The 27100-nt window shown below is 47.2% G+C and overlaps 1 protein-coding gene across 1 annotated transcript; it reads right to left on the bottom strand.

Annotated features, from left to right (window-relative positions):
* FYB2 (FYN binding protein 2) lies at nt 1–27100 on the bottom strand. The gene is made up of 20 exons (XM_030953542.1): nt 27079–27100; nt 23714–23742; nt 19315–20005; nt 17830–18024; nt 16724–16757; nt 13696–13784; nt 12934–12962; nt 11986–12017; nt 11101–11185; nt 10644–10785; nt 8655–8775; nt 8513–8556; nt 8163–8232; nt 6268–6351; nt 5021–5049; nt 4182–4242; nt 3559–3651; nt 2420–2504; nt 189–351; nt 1–38 (listed from the first exon to the last, which is right to left on the bottom strand). Exons 1-20 carry the CDS (start codon nt 27098–27100, stop codon nt 1–3), a joined length of 2136 nt encoding a protein of 711 aa, XP_030809402.1.

Below are 27100 nucleotides of genomic sequence, written 5' to 3'. Positions count from 1 at the left end.
TTACCTGAAGTTCAAGTGCTCCACCAGAACGTACCCATCTGAGGGGGAGGAAAAAGGAAGGGAATTAGCAAAAAGGAAGGGAATTACCAAAACCTGGCCAAAGGTGGCCGAGCACGCCGGATGTGCCACGGTTTGGGAGGTGGTTTGGGAAGTGTGGTTTGTCACCCGGAGCCGGGCTGCAGACTCACATCTGCCCTGGGCGTTGCGGCAGATGACGGCGTGGCCCTGGGTGCTGTGGGTGTCGATGACATCCAGCTGTTCCCCAGCTGTGAGTGGCAGGTCGGCGCGGCGCTGGCTGCGCACCGAGCGCGCAGCGTGGGCCCTGGCGAGCACGCGGATCTCCTCGTGGTACTGCAGGAAGGGACAGGGAGCAGGCACGGGTTATTCTGTACCTGAGTGTGCAGCCTTGGAAGGGCACTGGGGAGGGAGGGAGGGAGGAGGAGATTTCAGGATGAGTTGTGAGGCTTTGGGGAGAAAAACCCCAATAGCGCCTCTGATGGAGATCCAGATGAGGGGAGAGGGATGGATGCCTTGAAGTGGCTACCTAAAACAGAGGCTAGACAAATTTAATAAAATTTGAAGAAATAAAATCTGAAGAAATAAAATCTGAAGAAATAAAATTTGTAGAAATAAAAACTGAAGAAATAAAATCTGAAGAAATAAAATTCGAAGAAATAAAATTTGAAGACATAAAAGTGGGTATTTGTTACTCCGATATTTTATGAAAAATCCCTTCACTAGGGTTTTTCTCTTGAGAAGCCTCAGAAAAGAAATGTGAACAATAATTATCTGATTGCTTGGAATGTGGTTTGGAGGTTGTTTACTAACAGGTGTATCTGTGATTGGTTTTATGTGAATTGTTTTTACTTAATGGTTAATCCCAGTCCAGCTGTGTTGGACACTCTGGTCAGTCATGGGTTTTTGTTATTCATTCTTGTCTAACGTTCTGATGGCTCCTTTCTCTTTCTTTAGTATAGTTTTAGAATATAGTAAATATAATATAGTAAATATAATATAATAAATATAATAAATAAAATATAATAAATAAAATATAATATATAATGAATATAATAATGAATATAATATAATATAATGTAATATAATGTAATATAATGTAATATAATGTAATATAATGTAATGTAATATAATATAATATAATATAATATAATATAATATAATATAATATAATATAATATAATATAATATAATATAATATAATATAATATAATATAATATAATATAATATAATATAATATAATATAATATAATATAATATAATATAAACCTTCTAAGAACCTAAAGTCAATTCTCATCTCTCACCTCGTCCTGGGACCCACAACACCACAACAGATATTTATTGCAGGCCTTCAGTAGGAACATGTAGGGCAGTCAGGAGCCTCCCAGAGGCTATACCCAAGACAGATGGTGGTCATGAGTTTTTCAGACAATTGTAAGTTTGGTCCAATTGCATATCAATTAATCCTTCAATTACAGCTTCAGGTAATTGCGGGAAATGGATTTGTAGAAAAATTCTCAAAGCCTGACAGAAGGCTCACACAGTGTGCATCTGTATGCAAACCTTGAGATAATAAATGCTGAGTTAGAAATGCCATGGAATAGGACAGACATTGCTGAGAGAGAAATGGAACTAGAAAAAAGTTTCAAAGAATGGCCTTGCAAATAAGACTAAATACTTTAGAGAAATAGAACTATGAAAGATGCACTGAAGTAACACCCATGAGGGGTAATTTTTAGATTATTGGCTTTAAGGCGTTTACAGCTTGGTGTGGCAAAAGCTGATAGGCCAAAAACCACTTATAATATATTGAAATTAGGAAATAGTTGGGTTCTGATTGTGATGGTGTGAATGATAACATCTGTATTGTCTCACCCTTCACATGAGACTGAAAATGGAATAAAAGTTTTTTAAATGCCTCTCAGTTGCCCCATCTCTGGGTCAGAAAAGGGCTCAATCTGACAAATTGGTGCCCCGTGTGAGGAGGTAACTCAGCACCAGCTTGCTCCTCCTCAATTCACTTTTGTCTATACTTCTGTGGGCCTGAGGCAGTAAGGTGTCCTTGAGTATCAGGCCTAGAGGGATTGTTTTGTCTTACCAAAATGTGAACACAGTTAACTGATGCTTGATATGGAGTTTAGAGTTACACAGTAGTGCAGTACAGGATTTGAAAAACATAACAGCTAAATCATAAGGCATCAGCTGAGGACCAAGAAGGTGCCACCAGGTGTCTTTTAAGCAAACCACAGAGCTGCTTTTCTCCTCTGGAAACACCAGATTAGGTGAGAAGGTAACAGGTCAAGGGGAAAACTTTCCCAGCATAGCTGAGGACCAGCAATATGAGTAGTTTAAACAAGCCACAGAGCTGCTCTCCTCCCCTGACACAGCTAGAAAGACACTCACCATAAATGTCTCTCTAAAGAACTTCTCTTCTCTGTCCATCTTCTTGCTCTTGTCTTCACTGCTCTTTTTGAATTTGAAGATATTTCTGCAACAAGAGAGAGAGACACACACACACGCACACATATGCATTTCTGAGCTGCATTTAAATAACCCCTGGCACATCTGAAATTGCAACCCAGAGCCTAATTCCAGCCTTGTCTGCAAGGAACTCTTGGAATAGCAAAGCACACAAAGTTCACATCCCTATTTCTCAGAAAAGGCAGCACCTATGATCTCTAAGGGAAAGTTGAAATTGCATGGACTCCCTGATCTGTAAAGTTATACCTGAGACTCTGCACAGCACAACCAGTGGTGCTTGAGCAGCCCCGTGCAGGAACTCTGTGGTGAGAGCCCGAAAAATGGGTCTCTGATTTACATTCAAATTCCCATGTATTAGGTAATGAAAAAAGTCATTGTGATGCACGTTTTTGTGATCTAAAAGGGAATCTCCCACTTCCATGTGAATTTTTGCAGTGCCAATAACAAAAACAAAAAAAATTGGTGTTATGCACAAATGGCACGGCAAGAGTCAATGCAATCAGCTCAAATAATCACTACTTTAAAATACAAGGCTCTTGCCAAAATCATAGAATCTTAGAATCATAGAATGGTTTCACCCTCTGCCATGGGCAGGGACATCTTTCATTATCCCAGGTTGCTCCCAGCCCTGTCCAGACTGGTCTTGGACTCTTCCAGTGATCCAGGGGCACCCACAGCTTCCCTGGACAACCTGAGCCAGGGCCTTACCACCCTCACAGGGATGAATTCCTTCCAAAAATCGAATCTAAATCTACTAAAATAGCAAAAAGGAGCCAAATAGGAAGTAACAACTTTTGGCTTAGCTCAGTGGAAAGTCGTGACAAGACTTCAGGATAAGACCTTTGGGTATCCTCCCCTTGTGCTCAGCTCAGATCCAAGGGTTTGTTTCACCCTTGAGATATTTTCTGCAAAGACTCCTGAAATCTGGCTTCAAAGGGAAAGGACCCTGGACTATCAACCAACACAAAATGTCTGTGCAATCAGGGACGTCCTGCTCCTGAAAGCACTCAGGGGTGTGTACAAACTCAGACAAAATGGGAGCACAGAATGGAAAGCAAGACCTTTCCACGTCGTCGATGCTTTTCCTCTTGTCCTTGTACTCTTTCGCCACCCGAAGTTTTGGCATCCGGACTCTGTACTTGTCATCCTTCCCTCTGAGAGGAGCAGACAGGCAGGAATTCAGGTTTTTCCCAGCAGATTGTGTCCCCTCCCCAGATCCCTGTGTGCCTACAGAGCCTGGAATTTTCTTCATCTCCTCCCCACCCTGCACTGAAATGCAGACACTTGCTGTGATTTACACCAGCACGCGCAGCCACCGCAGTCATCTGGCAGCAAGACACCAGGACATGCTGTTCCTATTAAAAGTAATTTTTCTGACAGGGAGCCTGCCAGGACGGGGCTGATAATCGGGTCTGGGAGACGGAGTTTTCCTTCCTTAGGAAAAAGATCTGATTTTTCACGTGTGTCAGGGAGCTGCTCTCTTGTTTTCACATCTCTGGCGCTAACTGGGTAACAGATCCTGCCAAATTAAACACACACAGGGAGGGCACCTGGACTGCCTCCAGAGGACTGAATCCCAACCAGATCATGACCCTCAGTAGGTTACAGTACCAGGCACAGGTTTGTGCCAGGAGGAAAATCTCCTTGGGTTGAGGACAACCTCGGGACAGGGCACCCTCCTCACCTGGTCTCTCTCTGCTCCACTTCAACATCATCATACACGTTGTCCTCCTGGGACACAGCTGCTGTCAACCAAAATGCAGGACAGAAAATAATTAGGAGATGTCATTCTGAGCCACCAAATAATGAGTACCCCAAATAATCTATTGCAGAGGAAAATTTGGGCTGCTCCTTGTTGCTCAACCCAAAGGGGCTGAGGAAATGCAAAAGGAGCCTGGGAGCTCCCAAACACCCAGCAAAGGTTCAGCATGAGGAATGATGCTTGGGTTGGTTAGTTGTGTTTGTGGGCAGTTTTCTGCATGGGTTTGGCCATCCAGCTCCAAGGATGGAGCAGGAGCAGCAGCAAAGCCCCAGGTTTGCACTGCAGCCAGCCCAGGCAGCATTCCCAACACAAGGACTCGGGTGTGTTCACTCCAGCACCTCTTCAAGGCTGAGGTTGTATCCACCCAATTTATGTAAAGGATGAACTTGGCCCTCCAGCAGGCAGGAGTAAAGAGTTTTACAAAGACTAAATATCTTTGTAAAGTGGATTTTTTTCCTAAAGCTAGAGTGCCATGGGCTCACATACCACTGCCAGCAGTTGTTCTGCAAGGACTGTTTCACACTTTACCTTCCTGGAAATACCCAGATCTGCAGGAGGAATGCTCTCTTTAAAACTATCCAAAAATGAGCAAAACCTCCACTCTCAAACAAAACACAAATCTCTATCAAGTCTTCAAAGCTACTTCTGCCACAATACATGATTTTCAGAAAGGTGCAGTGCACCAATCTGATTCTAGAAAACATTTGGCTCTTCAAACACACACACAAATCCCCAGGAGTCAGGTACAGGTATGTGCTTACCTAAATTGGGTACTGAAATGGAAAGCAGTCTGTGGATAGAAAAAAAGCTTTTAGAAACAAATCTGCACATCAGCAATGCCCAAAAAGCCACGAGGAGCCCCAAAAAGCTGTCAGTGATGCTGCTGAAGTGACAGAGACAGGTCAAGGTGTATGGGCTCCACGGTACCAGCAGCATTTCCCAAAATTATATCCCTTGCTAAATAAGCATTTCCAGCAATAAGAGCCATGTGTTCATCAAGCAGGAAAGATCTACACTGCATCCAAAGAACAATCCAAACTCCTGCTGCCCTCCTCAACAGCAAGGGGATTGCTGAAAGGTTGGAATTTTTAGTCAGTAGTTAATTCCTTCCTGTAAGTCTGCCAACATCAGGGGTTGTCCAGGAATTCAAAGGTGACAATGACTGTAGATATCTAAGACGATTTCAGGAGCTTTAAGAGTTCTTTGAGACAGGAGAATGGCACAAAAGCTGGTGGGTCTTTCCCTATAATGATATTTATATTTGAAGGAGCTGCTGTGGGGCATCTTGTGTGAAAAGGTTTGGAAGGAAAACAAACCTTCCTGACACGAAAGAGGAAATGTTTAACCTGGAATTCCCAAAGAAATAAGCAAAGGCAGTGTTTTCCTGGAGTTCAGGCACCGTGCACAGGGTGAGGCTCTCACTGGCAGCAGTGGAGGACAGGTTCTGCACACCTGAGGAAAAGGCAATTTCCCTGGAAACTTATGGACAGTTTTGAATATTAGAATACCCCAAAAGGCACTGTAGGAAGTTATACAATATTCTCCACCCTGTTAGAATGAAAACTCACTGTTAAACTTCTCCAGCAGATGCTCTTGGCTCTGAATGGAGCTTGGAACAAAACCCCACACCAACAAGGCTGTCCCTGATCCTGGCTCACAGGTCAAGGCAGCAGGTACCTCCCTACATTCCCCTGTGCACCTTGTGTCATGCTGAGGCATCAGAAAGGTACCAAAGGCAGCAGAAAATCTACGAAAACCTGGAAACTGCTGTAGGGCCAGGAGCTCCAGGAGATTCCTGGTGCCAGATATTCTGGAGAAGCTGCACAGATGGACCATTGGCCACATCTGCCACAGTAGCTCCTAGTGAGTTGATAGAAGCACTTTTGGCCTATGTTTCCAAAAAAAAGAGCTGTATTCCTTACTCCTGGTCCTCCTGCTCTCCAATGATTGCCAGGAGGAATGCTCAGGTGTGAAGGGGGAAGGGGTGGGACCACCAGCATTTCCTTACCTGAGGTTGTCCTTGAGCCTGAAATTGTTCAGCTTCAACTTTTCTATCTTAAACAGGTTTCCAAATCTCTTTTGCTTTTCTGTTCTGTCCAAAAGAGAAACAGCTTTTAAATCAAAAGAGACACAAGGTGTAGAAGCAGCCCCAGAGATCCTGAGGCAGGGAAAGGAAGGGCAGCAGACGCTGGACCTCAGCTCAGAAGAAGAATTTAGATGTTAACAGCATCATATGGATGATAGACTCACTGGGATAGGCACCAGCACAGCAAAAGGTGCTTAATTTTTAAGTCCAAGATGATGTCTTTGCTTAGCTTTAATTTTTTCTGTGTTAATTGAAGTTGTTCTCCTCTGACCCAACAACTAGAAGGTGATCCAGGTTTCTTTGGAGTGAAAACTCCTGAGGAAAGGGCAGCATTACCCAGAAGCATTGCAGTGACCTTTAAAGGGGACATCAGGGGCACCTTCTGAGCCACCCTCCATCCCACACTTCTATTGTGTGTGTCCTTGAGGAGGATGGTCCATGGCACACACTTCTCTCTGAAGTGTACACAGGGCTGCAAATCTACACTGCAATTTTCCTGTAAAGGATCTGCAGGCAACCCAGGTCCTCCCCTGGGGGTCATTGCCCCTGCACAAGGACCATTAAAACCCTTTATGTGTCTCAGCACACTTAATCCTGCCCGTGGGATCAATGGAGAGATCACAGAAAGGCTGGTCTGGGGATTAGGACCCTGCCCTCTGAAACCTCTGAATTTGGTCCCAAATGGCCTTGAAATTCCTCTGCAAGATGCCCTGCTCCCTTTGAGGGTCAGCAGGAGAGTTTAATTTCTTCACCCACGTGCAGCGGGGTGAAGAGGAGGCAGGGATGTGCTTGCCAGGGGTGGGGATGTGCCTGATCCATGTGGGAACACCTTCCCTCGGGATGGAGGAGCTGCTGCTGCCCCACCACGCCACTCCCACGGACAATTTGCAGAGAAATGACACTTCCTTCTTTTAATAACCATCCTGCCACCTCCAGGGGGTTCAGCTTTCCCCTTTTCCCTCCCTCTCTGTCACACACAGGCTGGGCTGGGATGCAGATGCAGGCCAGGGCAAGCTCCTCATCCATAAGGGAAAAGCAGATGTTCAGCAACACCTTGTTATTCCTCCCACGCTGCCCCTCAGGAGAGAGCCACCAGATGCACTCCAAGCAGTCCTGTGCCACATGTGCCTTTCCCAAAGGCTGCCTCTGCTCCTTACAAAGGCAATTTTTACTGCACGAGGGTAGGGAACACACAAAACACAACTAAAATTCACCTTACACCTCCTAATCCATTTGGGAAGCTCAGGCAATACATAAACCAGAGGCTGCAAAACTCATTGGTTTTATAACACACCCCGTGGAAAGCAAATATCTTGAGAGGCTACATAAAAAATGAGCTGGTTGCAGGTTAGTTACAGCACAGCAGCTTCTTCTCCAGCCTTCTCAAATGTGAGTATTTTGTCCTGTTTGCCCCTGGAGCATCCCTTCTTTTGGCACACACAAAAAAAGGTGCAGCCAATTCTCAGCTACGGCTGAGCAACACTTTGAATGAAGAGAAGGCGAGTGAGGCTGTGCTGTGTGCTCGATGCAGGAATAGGTCTGGGAGGGCAGTACTTCCAAAGGATGGAGGGTGTTACAGGAAGAAAAATCCCCCTCACTGCTCTGGGATTGAACTTTGGTAATGGCTTTTTGCTCCCGAAGTGTTAGCCAAAGGGAAAAGAGGGAGGAAGGAGGGAAGAAACCCACCCACACAACAACTTTTCTGCAGTTGAGTCAGGGAAAAAAAAAAGAAAAAGGCTTCCAGCCAGTACCTGGCATGTGAGATCAAGGCTGAATGGCCAGAACTTCAAAATACAGGCTAAGAAATTGCAACTTACTCTGGTTTTGCTGGGTTATCACCCCCAGTCTCAACATCTTCATATGTTTCCTCGTAGCTGTTTCCTGAAACTTAAAACCAAGGCATGCCATTAGGGCAAGTTCAGTAGCAATAAGGTGAGGTTTGCTGGACAAATTGCACCCAGACCTTTTACATTTTACTCTTCAGGGCTGCTCAAATGAATTCCATGCCAGACATGCATACTACTCCCCACTGGTTTTAATGGGAATTCAGAGCAACCCAGCCAGGAGGAGACACTGGAGATGCTGAAAGTGAAACAAAACCATTCCCAGCATCTCCCAGGGACCAGCCCAAATTGGAAGCAGCTTCTGCTTGAGCTTCCCCACTTACTGCTGTCTGAAGTGAAGGAACTGGAGGCATCTGAGCCGTGGCTGCTGGAAGACACAAGTGTGACATGGGGGTTTGCTGCAGGAGGGATTTTAAACGACATTTCCTAGGCACAGGCACTGCAAGAGCCCAGGGCCACACTCACAGTCTGTCCTGCAGCTCCTCAACATCATCATAGATGTCCTCTGGTGCCTGCAGAGACTGCCCAGGGCTTTGGCCCAATTCTGTTCCTCCTGGCTTTGGAGCACCAATACCCATGCTGTGCCCTGGAAATGAGATTATAAATAAATACATGAAATAAATAAATGAAATAAATTATAAATAAATGAACTATAAATAAATTAACTATAGTATAAATAAATGACAAAAATCTTTGCTTTAGGAGCTTTTCTGAGGAACTCCTCTCAGAGAAAGGAAAACTGTTGAGGGTAACAACAAATAAGAGCCTACAAGTATATTTTCCATTCCAGGAAATTCTTTGCTCTGAGACACCTCAAGAAACAAAAGTGAACAATTTTTGAAGTTTGTAGCTTTAAAAGTCATAAAAATATTTTATGTTTAAGGAACTTAAAATGTCTGTTGATTTTTTCAATTATGGCAGCTCTGACCCAAATCTTCCTCACCTAAAAGCATCCAAGAGATTATTCTTGGATCTCCAGAGAAGTGATTGGAGGGAAAGCTTGGCATGGTTGGTGGAAATGTTAAGATCCAAATAATGAACGATTCCACTGGACTACACCTGTAAATCAACACCTTGGAAAGGACCCAAGGAGGATGAGCACCCCTGGGATGGATTTCACTGAGGGCTGGAATCAAGCCTGGGAGTTGCACCTCATGAGGTTAGAAATAGATTATTCCTGGAGAAGCTCCTAAGTGGCAATGTCAGAACCTTAAAATTGACTTGAGAGAGTTGGAGCAATGCAGAAATGCAGCCACACAAATAAAAGCAGAGAGTGTTTGTAAATGAGCAAGGGGAGTGTTCCAGGCCAGGCTGGGCTGGGCTTGGAGCACCTGGGACAGTGGAGGGTGGCAGGGAATGCAGGAGAGGAACTTTCAGCTCCCTCCGACCCAAACCATTCTGATTCATGCAGTAGATCTTGCTGGACACAGGCACCACCTCAACATGGTCCAGCTAAAGACCAAAACTTCTGCAAAACACCCCAATTCAGAAAATCAGAAAAGCAGGCAGTGGTGGACCAAACAGTTCTCCAAATCAGCCTCTCTGTTGGAGCAGGAGGCTCACCAGGAGTACTTTGGGAAAAAAAAAATCCCAGCAGAAATTACCTCCAGCTGTTCAAAGGTCAAGCAAACCAGCAAGATCTTTTACAGAAACAGACACCAACCAAACCAGAAAATTATTATGAGGTGATTTAAAATAATAATAATAATAATAAAAAAAGAAATACCTGAGAACCACACCAATAAAAATAACCACAGTCACAGTCAATTTACACTTTCTCCTTCACACTCCTGGTCTGTCCACAGAGCCCAACAGAGCCACTTTTCTCTCTTTCATCTTGGAAATGCTCCCATATCACACCAGTGGCTCGCAGAGCCTCTGCAGAATAGAACCCATGAACGTTTACAGCTGAAGTTGTGCTTACAGAGGGGATGTGATTTGCTTTAATTGTGCAGCTGAGGTGCCTTTCAGCAGCTCTGGTCACTGCCTCAGAGCATCCTGACAGAAAGGAGCCCAAAGCCAGCCTGGCACCATGAGGAGATGGAGCAAGGAGATCCTCACCCATCTCAGCCAGGCACAGAGGGAGGCTTCAGGCTCTCACCCTGCTCATTTCTACCCCAAGGCTTGGCCAGCCCCTTTCCAGAGAGTCCATAAGTGATGAGGAGCAGAGGAGATGGGTTTCAGCTCCCACGGATAAGGGCAATCTGCTAGAAAAACAAACACCTCGGCCGGAGCCGCGCAGATGGTTAACCACCTCAGGAAGCTGCTTGCACAGCCAAAATAAATGATCCACACCAGAATACAAACGCTCAGGCAACCTTTTGCCCCGGTTTAACTAAATTGGTTCAAGAGTTGCATCCAAATTTAACGTTTTTTCCCATATGGAAGAGACATTTGGGCGGCAGATGGGGCTGGGGATTGGGGAAACGCTCAGTGGCGCAATGAGATACTCACAGTGCTCTGCTCTGTCTTTTGCCAGCCCTGGTGGCGTTGGATACGTTGCGTTTTGGGGACTGGTCACATCCTGCTTCCCTTGCAGAACCTTCAGCCCACCTCTGCCATCTGCCTTGGGACACATGTACTCATTCCCACCTGTCTGGGGTCCAACGTTGGGTTTGGTCAGTGCAGCCCTTAGAAACAGCTTTCTAATGTATATTTCTATTATACATCCATGCATCCACAAGAATATCAATTATCTGTGGACTTAAAACAGTTTCACACCCTCCTCCATCAACCTTTCAGGCTGAAGCAGTGGAGTGCTGAGCAAGCAAAAGAGAAGGTGGAAACCCCCTGGGATTAAGGGCTCAAGTTTCCCAAAATGTTTCCCCAACTGGTTCCCAAGCAGAGGGAGGACAGAAGGAGAAGAAACATCCTATAATAATTATTAAAATTAACCTCAAGGATATAATACCTCGAACATTTTGTTCTCCTCCAGTTTTGCTCTTTCATGACTTGGTTTTCCCTCTTTTTCATCCTCTGTCAGAGCTCTTTCTGGACTGAAATGTTCAGAAATGACAGAGGTCTCAGACACTTCAGCACAGTCACAAACACATTGCCTTGTGACAGTGCCCACACAAGCAGCTCCTTTTCCCTCTGAATGAGGGAGATGCCCAAATGATCACCAGCAAAGTGAGGGCAAATTCCAATCTGAAGGCCAGTGGTCACTCAGGGATAATACAAATCATCCTTGGAAGAGAGACAAATTAATATGATTGTTTCCTCACGGCTGGAAAGGACAAAATAGATCCATTTGTGGTGGCACCTGGATCACACAACGTGCCTCTCACCACACTGTGTTGAGATGTAGGCAAGGAGAAACAGCAACAGGATGCAGGACTGGATACCTTTTTTTCCCACAATACCCACAAAAGTGACCCCTTTTTATCACATAACTCTTCAATCAGCACCAAAAAACCCAGCCTTCAGACAGTGACCATAAATATACACCACAAGGAGCTCGAGGTGTGACATTTGTAAGGTGAAATTCAGGATGGACCTTGCCTTGCCTTGGACCAGGTGCCCCAGTTTGAGAGGCTCATAACTCTCCCTGTTTACACTCTTCAGGTTTCAGTAGGAATAGAGAGTGTAATTTTTTACAATCTCCTCCCCAGATATGTTTTAGAATGAAAACAATCTTAGAAACCACGAGTGCTGGCAAAGAAAGGCATCATCTCTGCTGTCTTGGTCATGAAATATATGAGATTTCTTTATATTTACCGAGTGTTACAATATTCAATTCCTAACCCTAATCAGTTGTGGGGCTAGAAGAAGTTTGAGAGAGAGGAAAGGAAATTACCTGGATTTGGCAAAGGGGAAAATCTTCTGTTTCTAGAATAAAGCAGAGGAAAACCTTCAGCCACTGTGCTTTTCTCAGCAGTCAAGCTTTCATACAAGGCCTCAACTGTCAACCAGCATTTAAAGAAATATTTCTTTAGGAAGCCCAGAAGTATTTTATGTTTGGAATAGTCATCAGAAAAGGATAGTTCATCTCCTTTGCAGGACAGGGAATACACATATTGACAAACTATCCAGGGATAATAAAACAGTGCTGGGGCTGGACCAGTGAAGCTACTGGTCAGCACGGAAGCTATTACAGAAAGGAGAGAAGGAGGAAGTTTTTTAAATTTAAATAAAGATTTCCCAGCCTGCCATAAAGTGAGACTCCAGCCAAGCCAGAGAACCCCTCTGCGAATCACACAGAGATAAATATGTTTGGAAAGCTGTGCTATTTCCCAGGCAGCGGGATGGCTCTGCAAGCCAGGACTTGAAACTGGAGTTTGACGTTTCACAAAGAGTTTCAGCAGGGCCAGAGCTGATGGCCAGGACATGGACATCTCCTGGCACGAAGTGATGAGCTCTCCAAGAGTGCTGCCAAGCCAAGCAGGCCTGGCTCAATTTTGCTTCTACATCCTCACAGAGGGATTACCAGCACCAGCTCACCCTTGGCAGGAAATTCCAGAATATTTCAGGAGATTTTTTCCTCCAAAAATTCACATTTTTGATATTGGTGCTTAACACTTGGTCCACCACCAACATCCATCCATTTGGTGTTACCACATCCTTACATTTCTGCAGTGGAAGTCAAGGGAGCTGACTCTTCCCACTGGTATGTTTGGGAATCTCATTAGTCTTTGTGCCCCCTCTGCAATTTCTTATTTATTTTTTGAGAGTCTTCACAGACAGCACGCAGAGAAATTCTTGGCAGGTAAGAAATACAGATATTAGAAACTTTCAAGACACTCACCTTGTGTTTTTGAGGCTCTGCCTTAGGTGCTAGGAAAGATATTTATGAACAGATATTAATGTTAAAGTCACTGCACTTTTAGGTGCAAAACTCAGCTTCAGCTGGGATGCTCAGCATGCAGGCACACATTCCTCATGTGCTACAGCTCCCTCCCTCTATTTGAGCATTGGTTTGCATGCAGGGGGCTGCAGCACCAAGCCTGACTGGCCACATTTTCAGGGATCTGTGAAATCCCAGGGGGCTGTGGCAGTTCCCCTCCAAGGGACTTGCTGGGCTCCTTTCCCACTGGGAGACAAAACCTGTGCACGTGGCAGAAATAGCCTTCCCAAAAATCCCATAACTTCCCAAACCTTCCAAACACTGGAAAATGTAAAAGCAGAGCAGTGGCAAATTTAATAGAGAAAATTATACTGGGGAAAAATATTGATGGACCTGGAAAAGTCTCCTAGTCTGTGCCCTTCTGTTCCCAAGAAGATGCTGAGGTTTGCCTCACTATCTTCTTTTTATTCTCCTCTACATGGGTCATGTCTTAAGATATTCCCAACTGATTTTTACAATAAGCATCATTTTACCCCCAGAATTTTAACATTTTTTGTCATTGCCCCAGAGTCCCCTGCACAGGGGGACAGGACACTCATACTTGTTCTCCCAGACCACTGAGCAGCTGCTTTTCTCAACAAAAAACTGTATTATTTCCTATTTTAAAGGCTTTTTTCCCCAGCTAGCACATAATTCACCTCCCAGTGCTGCCTTTCAAAGTACCTTCAATGACAGACAAGGTTGTGGCGTCCCCAGACTGATTCAGGTACATTGGGGCTTCTTCATAATTATTCTGCTCTTCAAGTTGAGCACTGAGAAGATGAAAAAGAGAGAAAAGATTTTTTTTTTTCCCCTGTCCCTTTTAGTAGTATGAAAAAAATATTCCTCTTAAGGACAAGGAAACCAAGAGCTTTGATAGTGAGCCTACAAAAAAGCAAGGTGAAATCAGGGATTCCTCAGAGGGAGAGGAGACCTGTGGCAGATGCAGGGCTCAGCTGAACCTTCCCACTGCTTGTCCTTTGGGAGGCCAGGCTGCATTTAGAGGGCTCAAAGCACATCAGGAGACTTCCTAGCAGGGTTAGAATCTCCTGCCCACAGCAATCCTTCAAGTAGAAGCAGGAAAAAAAAAAAAAAAAAAAACAAAAACAAAACACCAAAACCAGAAGACCAAACCAAAACAAGGAAATCGAAGCGCAGCATTTTTCAAGCCTACTCGAGTAGTTTGAAATTGATAACCATTCCCAGTTTGCACTCTTGGGCCCGTGGGTTCTCATGGAAAGGACCATTTAAAGGTGCTGCTCCTGAGCTTACCAAGCCACCCACTCCATGCCAACGCCGTGTGTGGCACTGCCAGCCTCAGGAGGATGGGAGGCACCACAGCTCCAGCACCACAGCCCCAGTGCTGGGCTCCCCAGCCCAGGTCCCATCTCCCCACTCTCCTTTCTCCTTCCCCCCTCCAGAAATTCACGTTAGTGCAATTTGGGAACAGATGGAGGGGTAAAAAACCCAGCATTCCTGAATCACCCAGGCGAATCCACCAGTCCTTCCCCTCCGCCCACAGTGAGGGAGTTTTTGGCATTTTAGGAATGCACCAGGAAGCAGCAAAAGCACAAGACACGGCTTGTAACACACGTGGGGGACAGGGTAAGGTGGGGAAAGAGCAGCAGGAGGAATTCTAGCAGGAACTTCCTCCTCCCAGCTGTAAAACCCCTCAGGGAGGGTCTGTTTTTCCTGGAATCACCCCGCTGTCACCACTCAGCTTCAACTGAGAAAGCAGCAAGGGCAAACCGGAACACGAGGAGCCAGAACCTCAAGGTGCACTTTGACAGCAGTGAAATCAGAGAAGGAAAAGCCCCTAAAGTCAAGCAGGGGTGTCCCCTGCAGCCCCCAGCTCTGCTGTCCCACAGGGGGCTCCTCACCCCCACACAGCCCAGGAATTGTCAGCACCAGAAACTGTGCCAGGGTCTCTAAGAGACCAGACTTCATTCCAGGTGAGGCTTCGAGGAGGGGAATTCCTGTCCCCAAACTGCTGCTATTCTGCTTTTATGCCAGAGTTATTTAATTAATTCCCCCTGTTGTCACACAGTTAATATTTAACAAGTGACCTACTGTAAGGACCATATCACAAGTGTTGGAGCAGGACAGCTAACCCTGCTGCATTACATTGCCAGAACAGCTTTGGAGGAGGTTATTTTTTGACCAGCTCTCTTCTGACAAGCACAGGTTAAAAGTTAACACCAGCCCACACTGGCAGGGGCACCTCATGGTGTCAAGAACAACTTGCTGCGATAGCTGAAGGAGTTGTTTGGGCACAGAAAGTATTTTGAGAATTCCCCTGTCTTTGCTTTGGTTCAGCTGATCCATTTCCCCTTTCCACACCTACAACAAAACATGTGGATGAATATTTTCCCCCACTTTTGCTGCTCTTGTTGTACAAATCCCAGGTTGCTGCACAGCCACTCGTGACAAGTCAGAGACCAGAAAAGTCAGGATCTCCCTGCACACAGAAAACAATTGTGTCTGCAAGATTTCTGAGCTGTTTCAGACAAATTCAAGTGATTTTGGACCACCTCACTTCAGCTGTGGAGGCAGCTGAAGGGCTGGGATGGTGAGGGAGGGCAGTGGCTCCTGTGCCCTGTTGTGCTGGCTGCACAAACACAGGATCACAGAATCATGCAGGAGTACAAATTCCTTTGCTGCTGGCAAAGAAACCCCCAACACCCTCTGGCTATGCCAGGGCGTTGTTTCAGCAACAGTTTTCAAAAGCATTTCTGTCCTAAAAACACAAAAGTTGAGTACACAGCAAACAGGAAGCAAAAAACACACACGGGGTGGGGGCGATGACTGTGCAACTAAAGCAATGGCAGAGCTCTGCTTCCCACCAGCTAAACCAGACCTAAGGACATGGATATGGTTCTCCAGGAGGCTTTAAGGGCCCACAAGAGAAAAGAGGGGTGAAGTTTTCTCCACTAGGAGAGGGTCCTCCCAGCCAGCTTTGAGCTTGCCATGTAGCTCCATCACACTCTGAATCCTGGAATGGGCTGGGTTGGAAGGAACTTTAAACCTGATCCAGTTCCAAACCCTCCCTGTCCCACAAGCAGGGACACATTCCACTAGAGCAGGTTGCTCAGGATCCCATCCAGCCTGGCCTTGCACATTCCCACTTCCTTGCGCAGCCCCTGGAGCAAGCTGCTGCCTCCAGGAGCGGGCCGTTCCCTCCAGGCTGGATGGGAAATGGGATGGGGATGTTCCCACTGATGCCTCAGGTCTTAGCTGTTATATTTTTCAGATTCTGTGCTGCTTTAGTGTGTGGGTCTGGGCTTCATGTTAAGGGATGGTGAGCTCTGTGCACAGAGCAGGGAGACAAAACAATTCCTGCTCCAGCTGGGCACCAAGGACAAATGATCCAAATCTCAGCCCCAGGAGCACAAACACCGTGGGCTGCAGAGAGAAAAACAAGCAGGGTGGGACTGCAGGGGCTAAAGCTGGAATGGGACAATGAACTGCAAGGTGCAAATGGAGCAGAACTGATCCCAGTGACAGAGCCCGTGCCCGCTCGTGCATTTTGGGGCCATTTTGGTTCATCTTGGGTGCAGCCCTGGCTTGTGCTGCCCAAGGGGGATCCATGGAGGAGATGCTTTGAATCAATCCCTGCTTTATTCTGGAGCTCTGTCCAGCCTCTGCTCTAGCTCAGCCTTCACAGGGCATCCCCATCACCTGGGAGCCACACCTTGCCTCTGCCCAGGCTCACCTTTCAGGGGTCAGGTAATCCTCTTCTGCAGCAGCTGCACACAAAGAACAGAGGATTAGTGTTGGAAGGCAAGCCCAGGTCCCCCCAGAGCACACGGGAGGGGTGACAGGGACAGCCCTGCCAGGGACAGCCCTTCCTGCTGCACACAAAGGCAGCCGTGACACAGCGCTGCCAGCACAAACTGGGCACCTGCCCCTGGTAATTTGTCATTATTGTTTCACATTTCCTGCCTACAACCTCCCCCTTTCTAGAGATACAAATTATTGGGAGGGCACGGGGATGATGGCACATAAATGTAATTAGTTCCCCCCATCAGATTAGTATATTTAGAAAGGACAAGTAGGCTAGAAAAGGGTTTCAATGAAAAACTCTCTTTCCCTCTCGTTCTTATCAAAGCCAGGGCACACCAATAAGAGCTGGCACTGTAAAGCCAAAGAGACTTTAGCAGAGCCCTTCTTACAAAAGCAGCTCCCTTTGAATTCATCAAAAGTTGTGCCTAAAGATCTGGCTGTAATTAAGGCTGTATCTATAAAGAAACACCACTTAGCAGCTTACTAAGTGGTCCAGAATATTCTATTATGCGACATCAATAGGGTTTTATTATGGGAAACTGAACTTTTGCATTTCTTGATGTCGGAACACTTAACAACATTGCCCTCTGTTGTATTTAAAACAGAAATGGGGGGGATTAGCAGACTGTTTTCTAACAATTTTATTGTGCCTTCCCACAGTGGTGTGCTCCAGAGTCGAGGCATTTCCCATTGAAGGGGAGTGATAAAGATCAGCTGGGCTCACAGGCAGCTGCTGCTGCTGCTGCTTTACAGCCAGCTGTAAACTGCTCTCAGCACGCTGCACTTGGGAGGGAACCGGGGTTCTGAGCTTGGCATGGCCTCCAGCCTGGAAAACCAGATCCCTTCTCCAGATTAAGAGCAAAAATCGGCCCCACTGAAACTGCCGGGCTCTCATTAATGCTTCAGGAAGAAGTTATAAACAAGTAACAATGTCTGATTTCTGTGTGCTGGAAATCAGCTGTCAATAAACTGCTCGTTTTAATTCATTTTCTATAGAACAGAGCTGGGGGGAAAAAAAGACAAAATATCACTTACTTGTTTCATTTCCTCTGTGGAGCAAAGGCGTGGTGCTTTGGAAAGCACTGAGATCAACCTTTGGGGGTCTTGGAGGTTTTCCAGGGGCAGGACCCAGGGATTCAGCTGAAGGCAGAGGTTTAATCCTTGGCCACTTGCTCCCAGGGCTGTAATTCCATTTTCCTGCTCCAGGCTGGCAGAAGGGAGGTTCCAATTCTGCTCCAGAGAAGCACAAGGACAGGCAGCAATTAGCCCTGATTTAAGCAAAAATCCACACAGGATCATTAGCTGTTGTCCTGACATTTCTAACCAGCTTCCATCACCACGGTACCATAATGGGAGGACAAATGGAAATGCCCATTCTTACACATTTGCACCACGTGAACCATGTTGGGATCTCAGCTCTTGACAGCTCCCTTCCTCTGGATTATAAAATACCAGCCCAATTTTCTGTGCTGGTAACAGTTTAATCCAGCAGGATTTAGGGCTGTGGCTGTTTGCAGTGCTCAGTCCAGGTGAGGTGGCTTTCCAGGGTAAACAAAGACTTAAGGTTTTCAGTGCCCCGTCACCCAGTCACGTCAGCAAGGGGAGCTTCACAGCCTCTGAGCCTCCCAGCAGCAGTTTCTCTAAGAATTATCTTCTCAGATCTTAAATATGACCTTTTGCAAAGCTGGGAGGGTGCAGAGGTGGTGGTGGTGGTGGGGTATTCAGGTTCAAGCTCTTGTAATGAGTATTAAAGTGTCTTTCCATACCTGCCTTTCACATCTGTGTGAAGTCACATTTACCTTGGGATTGCAAATGGCCAAAGCAAACCAAAACTAAGATGGTCTCCTGTCCTCAGTTTTCGTCCTACTCTCAAAATGTGGGCAATTTCTTAGAGTGAATTTTTAAAATAATTTCTTGGATATGGGGAATCCTCCTCTTACCCAAGCAGAGCAGCAGTTTGAGACCCATTTCTTATCTGCAGGAGCTCCAGAGCAAGAACAGAGCATTCCAATGGGCCAGCTTGGCCTCTTGTTTGAGCATCCCAGCTCTCAGGAACTTTTCCCTCCTGCTGCTGCATCCTGCACTTCCAGATCACCTATACACTCATATATCACTACGTTCAGTGTTAAGAATACACCTTTCCATACCTGCCTTTCACATCTTTGTGAAGTCACGTTTACCTTGGGATTGCAAACGGCCAGGGCACACCAAAACTAAGATGGTCTCCTGTCCTCAGTTTTCATCCTACTCTCAAAATGTGGGCAACTTCTTAGAGTGAATTTTTAAAATAATTTCTTGGATATGGGGAATCCTCCCCTTACTCAAGCAGAGCAGCAGTTTGAGACCCATTTCTTATCTGCAGGACCTCCAGAGCAAGAGCAGAGCATTCCAATGGGCCAGCTTGGCCTCTTGTTTGAGGGCCTCAACCCTCAGGAGCTTTTCCCTCCTGCTGCTGCATCCTGCACCTCCAGATCACCTATACATCTCTATATTCAGTGTTAAGAAAACACCTTTCCATACCTTTCTGGAGCTGAGGTGGCTCTCTGGGTGCACGATAGCCCGGCTGGCAGAACGCAGGTGCCACCACACCCTCAGCACCTGCTCCACCAGAGCTCCTGTGTCCTCTGGGAGCCTGAGGAAGGGCTGTCCCTCTGCCATGCACAGCATCCTTCCTCTGGGCACGCCAGTCCAGCACAGGGGAGCTCCCAGAGGCTGGCATCCTGGCACTGCCTGGTGCAGCAGGAGCTGAGCTGGCCGCCCGCTGGGCTGGACTTGTTTTCTCCTTGCGGGATAAAGTCTCTTCCCAGATCTTTAGGACATGCTGGAAAGAATCCGGGAGCTGAGGGTCCTCTGGAGTTGCTTGGCTTGATCCTTGCTGGGCAGTGGCACAGGAGAGCAGAGGCTTGGGAGGACTGAGCCCTTTCTCTGAGGTGCTGCCCATGTGCTCTTTGCTGTATCCCATGTGCTCCCTGTCACCCCAAGGCTGTGCCAAGGGGCTGTGCTGGGTCAGCACAGGGGCTTGGGAGGTGGGATGGGCAGGTTTGGACACTTTCAGCTCTCTCTTAGGCAGGGGCAGAGGGCTGGAGGTGGTGTTCCCTGCAGAGCCAGGTTTGGGGGCGATGTCCGTGGGAGGTTTCTGCCCCAGCTTGTTGGCCGAGTTGGAGTCATTCTGAAATCTTGCTCGGAGGGCTTTGAAATCAGTCACTCCTTCCTGGGTGAGGGGAGAGAGGAGAGCACAGAACAGCTGCCTACAGAGGTGGCAACAGGCAATTTAAACAATCACCCTGTTTTCAGGGAGAAACAGGCTGCACGCTCAACTTGGTCACCAAGGACATGCCGATCCTGGTGAAAATTTAAAGGCAGCAGAGGAGAATTTGCTCTTTCAAAGGATCCTCCAAAGGCTCACAAATCACTTCTGGTGAAGGCAAAAGAGCTGAAAACAGGGGGGAAATGCAGGAGCACAGCATGGAAAGCAAGCAGGAGCAGCGTGGCCAGGGGAAATGCCTCCTTCTCCCCAGTGTCACCCAGGGATGGAGAATTCCCCTCGGGAGGATCTGGCAAACCCGGAATTGAATGTTAAAGCGTTCCTGGCAAGGGTGCTGCAATGCTGTTTATACACCTGCTGGGTATGAAAGCTGCACTTTATTTTCAGTACACAAGCAGCAAACAGAGGAGAGGCCAGCGCTGCTCCAGAGACGCCCAGTCCATCCCCACCCTCCTTGAGAAAACTCCACCATGAGAAGAGAAGCACCAAGTATCCTCCTTGGTGCTGCACTCCTAATGACCCCTGGGACAGAATGCTCTTCCTCCAGGGTGCTGGTTCAGCTTAGAGCCCCTTAAGACATCCAGGGTTCTTTGGATGCCTCTCCCCTTGCCTTTAATGCCGCTCCAGGGAGCAGAGCACACATAACCCAAACAGAGCATCACCCAGTGTGGGTGATGGACGCTGCCCATGACACTCAGCTCCTCTCCCACACAGTTACCAGACCCCAGGTTCTTCAAGAAAAGCAGCAAATCAGTGTCAGTGCAGTTTAAAAGGGCACTTAGAGAACATTTTGTTTCAGTCCCTCACTCCCCTGCATCCCACGCTGGAGAAAAGGGAGCACAATTTTTTGCCTGCAGTGCCGTGGCTTAAATTCAGCCCTGAACTGAGCTAGGGAGAAAATATGAAGAAAAATTTATGAGCTACTTAAGTCCTTGAACTGCTCTATAACTTTTTATATGCCATGATTACATTAGGTGCTCTGCCCTGGCAGCTCAGTTCAGCGCAAGGCTTCACGAGAACCTGTCTAATGAGGAAATTGGAAAAAATTATCTAGGACAGAACTTCGTTATTCTGAAAAAAGCTCCAGCCTTAAGTGTTAAGACAGAACAGATGAATAGCATACTGAGGTTTTATTGCATTTAATTGCACGATTTATTAAACACTGACAATTTCTCTTGAATAACCCCTTTCACTGACTTTATTACTTTCACAGGGTAGTACATGATGTAAAGAACCAGCCCTTGGGGGAGAGGTTTGAATTGCTCCAATTATATTTCATATTAGTGGTCAGCAGCCTGATGATGCTGTGTGAGCTGCCCAGACAGGCTAATCTAGCAGAGAGCCTTGGGAATGGGAGCTTCCAGAGGCACACCGAGGATGAATCAGGTTTGGGGGAAAAAGTGAAAAAAAAATCCCTCCAGTGATGCCAGACAGGAAATAAAGCAGTGAGGTGCCCTAATGCAATTGCAGGGAGCTGTGGCACGTGCTGCAGCAGTGGTTGAAGAGTTCAGAGCTGTTTACCTCCCCGTGCTGATTTTCTTTACTGCAGCAAACAATTCCTCATCAGTGCCCTCAGAGACAAAGAAAAGAGAAAGGAAAAATACCTGCTTGTCTCAGTGTGCCCCAGACGGGGCAGACACGGGGATTTTGGTCAGGCCTCTCCCTGGCACTGGGTGTGACAGAAATGGGCTGTGGCAGTCAGGAGCTTGGCACTGAGTTTAATTAAAGTGGGGTGGATATGAGCTTTCCTTTCCCCCCCTTCAAATAGTTATTCTTCTTGCCTTGAAAAGGCAGCTTCAGCTGATTTGGCAAATTAAGAGGGAGATTATCTGTGCTCAATGCCCTCTCAGTGCCCCTCACTAGGATGTGGCTCCCCCAGAGTGCAGCCTGATGGATGCTCACAGAAGGAGGGACAAGTGTGGCCCCAAACACAGAGAACTGCTGGGGTGGGTGGGGTTAAATTCCCACCTCCTGCACGCCCACACCCAGCTGGGCAATCCATCCCTCCCCAAAAAAATCTCCTGAAAATGCTGTTTGCTTGCACAGGGCCGAGCTCAGCCAGACCCTCCAAGGTGCAGTGAGTTCTCCCAGTCTCTGCAGGGATAATTCTCCATCAGAGCTGGGGCTGTTTCAAACCACAAAGCCATCCCAGCAGCTCTCCTGTTTGATCCACACACATTCAGGGAGATGCTCAGCCTCAACACAGGGCTGGGCAGGTCACACGTGTCCCAGGCAGGGCTCAGGTCCCCTGGAAATCAGACCAGCTGACAAGCAGGGAGAGTAAACTCATAAATTTAAAGGCCTGCCAAAAGCTCACAATGTGTATTACAGCCACATCTGGCCAAATAATTGACTGTGAATAATGCTACATTTGGCAAAAGCCCCTGCAAAGACGAGAGGGGAAGAGAGAGAAGAAAGGAAAGCAAACTTCCACCGGCCGGAAAGCTGTGAGCAGTAAGGAGTCAGGGGACAGAAGCATTACAGGGTCAGGGGGCACAGAAACTTTCCATATTTTCTCCCCAAAAAATAAAGTGCTCCTCTAACATCAAGATCAGTCTAGGAAGCAGAATAAAGATCTCAAGCTTAAGCCTGTGATAAGGGTGGCTTTTAAGAGGAGAATCAGCAGGAGGTTTGTGCTGATACCTTGGACTAACCAAAAGGAATCTGATTCACAGAATCCCAGAATGGTTTGGATTGCAATGGACTTTAAAGATCAATTTATTCCAACCCCATGCCATGAGCACACCCAACTGACCAGGTTGCTCCGGACCCCATCCAATCTGGCCTGGGACACCTCCAGGGATGGGGCAGCCCCAGCTTCTCTGGGCAACCTCTGCCTCCCCATCCTCTAAGTGAAGAATTTCTTCCCAATATCTGATCCAACCCTGCCCTCTGTCAGTTTGAAGCCATCCCCCTTATCCTGTCATTCCAGGGCTTTGTCAGAAGTCTCTTTCCAGCTCCCCTGCAGCCCCTTCAGGTACCGAAATGCTACAATAAGGTCCTCCCAATGCCTTCTCTCCTCAATTAATTAACTAAATCAAACTAATCCTCATTAGTTTCCTGTAGCTGATTTTCCAAAATGAACCAACCCAGGAAAATAAACCCCAAATAAACCGCATTCAAGACATGGCACGCCAGACAGCCGAGAGGAAGCACTGCCTGTTCCCCTCCTGGAATTTCTCTGGTTTACTCTGTCCTTTATCTTGATCCCCAAGGGAGCTGTGGTGGGTAAATGTTTAATCTGTGCTGCCCTCTGGCCTGGTGTGGGACTGCTGGAGCCAGGCCAGGCACCCCGGGCAGGCTGAGGAGAGCACACTGCAGATACCATCGGCTCATTAACCCGCCGGCTTCTCCCAAGACAAATCAATAAAACCCAACTCGGCTTTCTGTGTACAGTAAGAGGCACAACTGCAGTGTCAGAGTGAGAGGGGAAGAAAGCAGGTGCTGGGAGCCCCTTTTTGGGGCAGCAAAGCAGTATTTGTGTGGTCTGCACACAGAGCAGGAGCGGTGATGAGAGCGCACCTCACTCCCAGGATAAACAGCTCCAGGAACTCCACGGAGAGAACAGCCCCAAGCCATGGCTCAGCAGCAGAGAACCAAGCAGAAATCCTTCCCCCGGGCCAGCTGCACGAGAGACAGAGCCCCAGCAGTTACCAGGTCCATCCCTTGCTGCTCCACGCCAGCTCCAGGGTTCAGCCCAGCATGCTCCGTGCGCCCTCCTGCACTGCTGCTCTGCTGCTCTGCTCCAGTGCAGCCAGCCCAGCCCCAAACACACCTGGGCTGAGCCTGGCTCTGCCCCCGGGGCGGGGAGAGCCTCACCTGGGCTGGCCTGAGCCTGCCCAGCACTCCCTGACCTGAGCCACAAATGGCAGCACAGCAGCACAGCCACATCTGTGCCCTTTAACGTCCACTGCAGTCCAAACCATTCTGGGATTCTGTGGATCAGATTCCTTTTGGTTAGTCCAAGGTATCAGCACAAACCTCCTGCTGGTGCTCCTTCTAAAAGGTGCCCTTATCACAAGCTTCAGCTGAGCTTTATTCTGCTTCCCAGACCACGGCAGGCTTGGCATGGAAAGGGATGGGAAAGGGACAGGCCAGGTTTGGTGAGGGAAAGGGATGGGAAAGGGAGAGCTCAGGTTTGGTTTGCTTTCTGAGGGAAAGAATGATGTCTGTGCCCTCACAGCACTGTCTGTGTCCACGTGATGTCCATGTCTCTGGAAGTTCATGGGATCTCTGAGTGGGTTGGTAAGAAGGGGCTGTAAAGATTGTCCAGTTCCAACCCCCACAGTGTGTACTCAGGTCTCTTCCCACACCTGGCAATGCTGAGCACACATGAGGAGTCCCGTGGTGTCCAGCAGTAATTCTCACCCCAAATTTCAGGTCTCCTCATAGGTGACACCCACCCTTTGCACCAACCCAGCCTGCACCCTGCTCTTCCTCACCTCAGAGTGATTAAACCAGACATTTCCCCAAGGAACCAAGTGTTTCCTTCATCTCTGGACAGCAGAGCCCAGCAAAACCAGCCATCCCTGCTGCAGCTCCTCTCCATGGAGAGCTGTCCCTCAGGGTCCTCAGACAGCCCAGTTAAATTAGGGCAAACAAGACTTCTCCTATCACTGGGCAGTTCTGCCCTGGAGAACAGACTGAAAGTATCTGTCCAAACACCGAGCCCATGTTCTTACAGAGCATGTCTCCCAGGGAAAGCAAGGCTGGTTAGCTCGGCAAGAAGAGAGCTGAGAGCCTCAGGACTTGCTTTTTCCTTCTGTAACTGGTCAAATATTATTTCATCTCTCTCTGCAGGAGTGCTTGGGGTTTTCCTTGGAGCAGGGGCAGCTGCTGCCCGGAGCCTGGGTGCTGGTGGCATTCAGAGGTGGCTGATGATGGGGTTGGGAGGGCAGGAGCTGAGCCTGATCCCACACACCAAGACTCAGCCCCTCTCCTACAGATCATTCCCAGTAAGATGCCTGGAAAAGAAACCATCAAGAGACCTTAAAAATCATCCAGTTCCAACACCCTGCCGTGGCAGGGGCACCTTCTACTGTCCCAGGCTGCTCCAAGCCCTCTCCAACCTGGCCTTGGACCCTTCCAGGGATCCAGGGGCAGCCACAGCTTCTGTGGGAATCTGTGCCAGGGCCTCACCATTTTACAGAGTAGATTTTTTTCCTAATGTCTGCCCTAATAAATAAATAAATAAATAAATAAATAAATAAATAAATAAATAAATTTACAGAGAAGATTTTTTTCCTAACATTGGCCCTAATAAACCTGCCCTCTTTCACTTTGAAGCCATTCCCCTCTGTCTGAACCCCCTTTGCACATGGGGATTGAGCAAATCCTTGCCCTGAGCACCCCTAATGCCTCCAGGAACTGACCCTGCTTTCCAGAGCCAAATGTGAGGGGAGCTGGAAAATAACAGGAAGGGAAACTGAGGGAAAGAAAAAGGCTTATTTGTCAGGGGCACGGCTGGAAGCATGAGTCTGGTTCCTCACCACATGAAAAGCCCTGCTGCCGCTGCCTGGAGGTCTTGGAGAAGAAAGGGGGATCCTGCTGAGCTGGAAGCTGGCAGGGAAGTCTCCCAGGGCAGTGCTGGAGTCCCAGCACGATGGGAATCAATGCCAGCTTTGTGCACAGGTAGCTGGGGAGGATTTATGGCCCGCCCAGTGGTGTGAACACAGGCCATGAATTAAAGCACTGTTGGAGAATCAGGAGGTTCTGACTTCAGAGCTGCAGTCCCGAGGAAAAGGACAGGGTAGATTCCTCTAAATGCACCCTAAAATTTAAAGTGAAACGCCAAAAGTTTCTTTAAAACATGCATTTTTGTGAGTGCTAGCCCCATCAGGGCTGCCATAAACCACCACTGGGCCACAAAACTGTGCAGGGAGTGGTGTGAACATCAAACACTGCACAAGGGGAAGCCAAATCTGTTTTTTGGTGTCCCAGCAAAACAGAGGGAGCCCCTCCTTCAGGCAGAAGCTTGGGGTTTGCATCTCAGAGACACCAACCCAGGATGGGAATTCCCAGCTTTATTCCCAATGGGAATAAACCCAAACACCACTACTGAGAGCAGCAGCCCCAACCACTCCCTGCACATGCACAGCCTCCCCAGAACAAACATTTTAGCCTGAAATTTAGCTTTAAATTTCATTTCTTGGGGTTTTTTTCCCCCTGCAGTGAAGCATTCAGTACATTATGTAGTTGCATCAGCCTGACTTCTCTTCCCTGAATTATTCTTATTCTATTCAGCTACTTACTGGTGGAGTTTGTATATAAGTCTGTTATAGAGATTTGGGAATTTTTTTCAACTTTTTTATCCTTTTTGGATTTTACAGAGGTCCTGCTAGAAGCCAAGAACAACAGCAGATCTTCAGAATTTATTCTTAATATTATTATTCATATTCTAATTTCCTAATATTCCTAATATTCTTAATATTACTCTTAATATTCTAAATTTATTCTTAATATTATTCTTAATATTCTAAATTTATTATTGATATTATTCTTAACATTTCAGCTTATTCTTAATATTTCTTAATATTCTTGTTCTTAATAGTTCAGCTTTTTAGAAAGGTAGGGGCAGTGTGACTGGTGAAGATGAGGCAAATTTTGGGGCAATCCAGTCTTTTTTGCAATATAACAAAATGTAGGTATTGCCCATGACATAACTGGTGGTAACATCAGCCCAGTGTCAAGATATTTTAGATTGGGGATGGTCTGACAAGTTGTTTTCCTTCGTCACAGCTACTGGCCTCACATCAACACAGGGAAAAGGCAGTAGGGTCCATACCTCTGAATTAAAAAAACACCTCAAAACTCCCCAAAATGGGGGGAAATGGAAATCAGGGCACAGCCTTGTGCTAGTGAAGGATTTGGCTCGGGTTTAGTGCCATATTCTGCCCCCAGGAGGGCCACAACACTTCCCCCAGCACATTTTATGGAATTCCGGAATGGTTTGGGTTGGAGGGGATGCTAAAATTCCCATCCCCTGCCACGGGCAGGGACGAGGATGGCTGTAATCTCACCCTTTTCCTGCCAGGAGGCCAT

The sequence above is a fragment of the Camarhynchus parvulus genome, chromosome 8 (assembly GCF_901933205.1).
Source record: "Camarhynchus parvulus chromosome 8, STF_HiC, whole genome shotgun sequence".
NCBI lineage: Eukaryota > Metazoa > Chordata > Aves > Passeriformes > Thraupidae > Camarhynchus > Camarhynchus parvulus.
The sequence above is the reverse complement of the archived record's forward strand: the minus strand, read 5'-3'. Positions and strand labels throughout refer to the sequence as shown.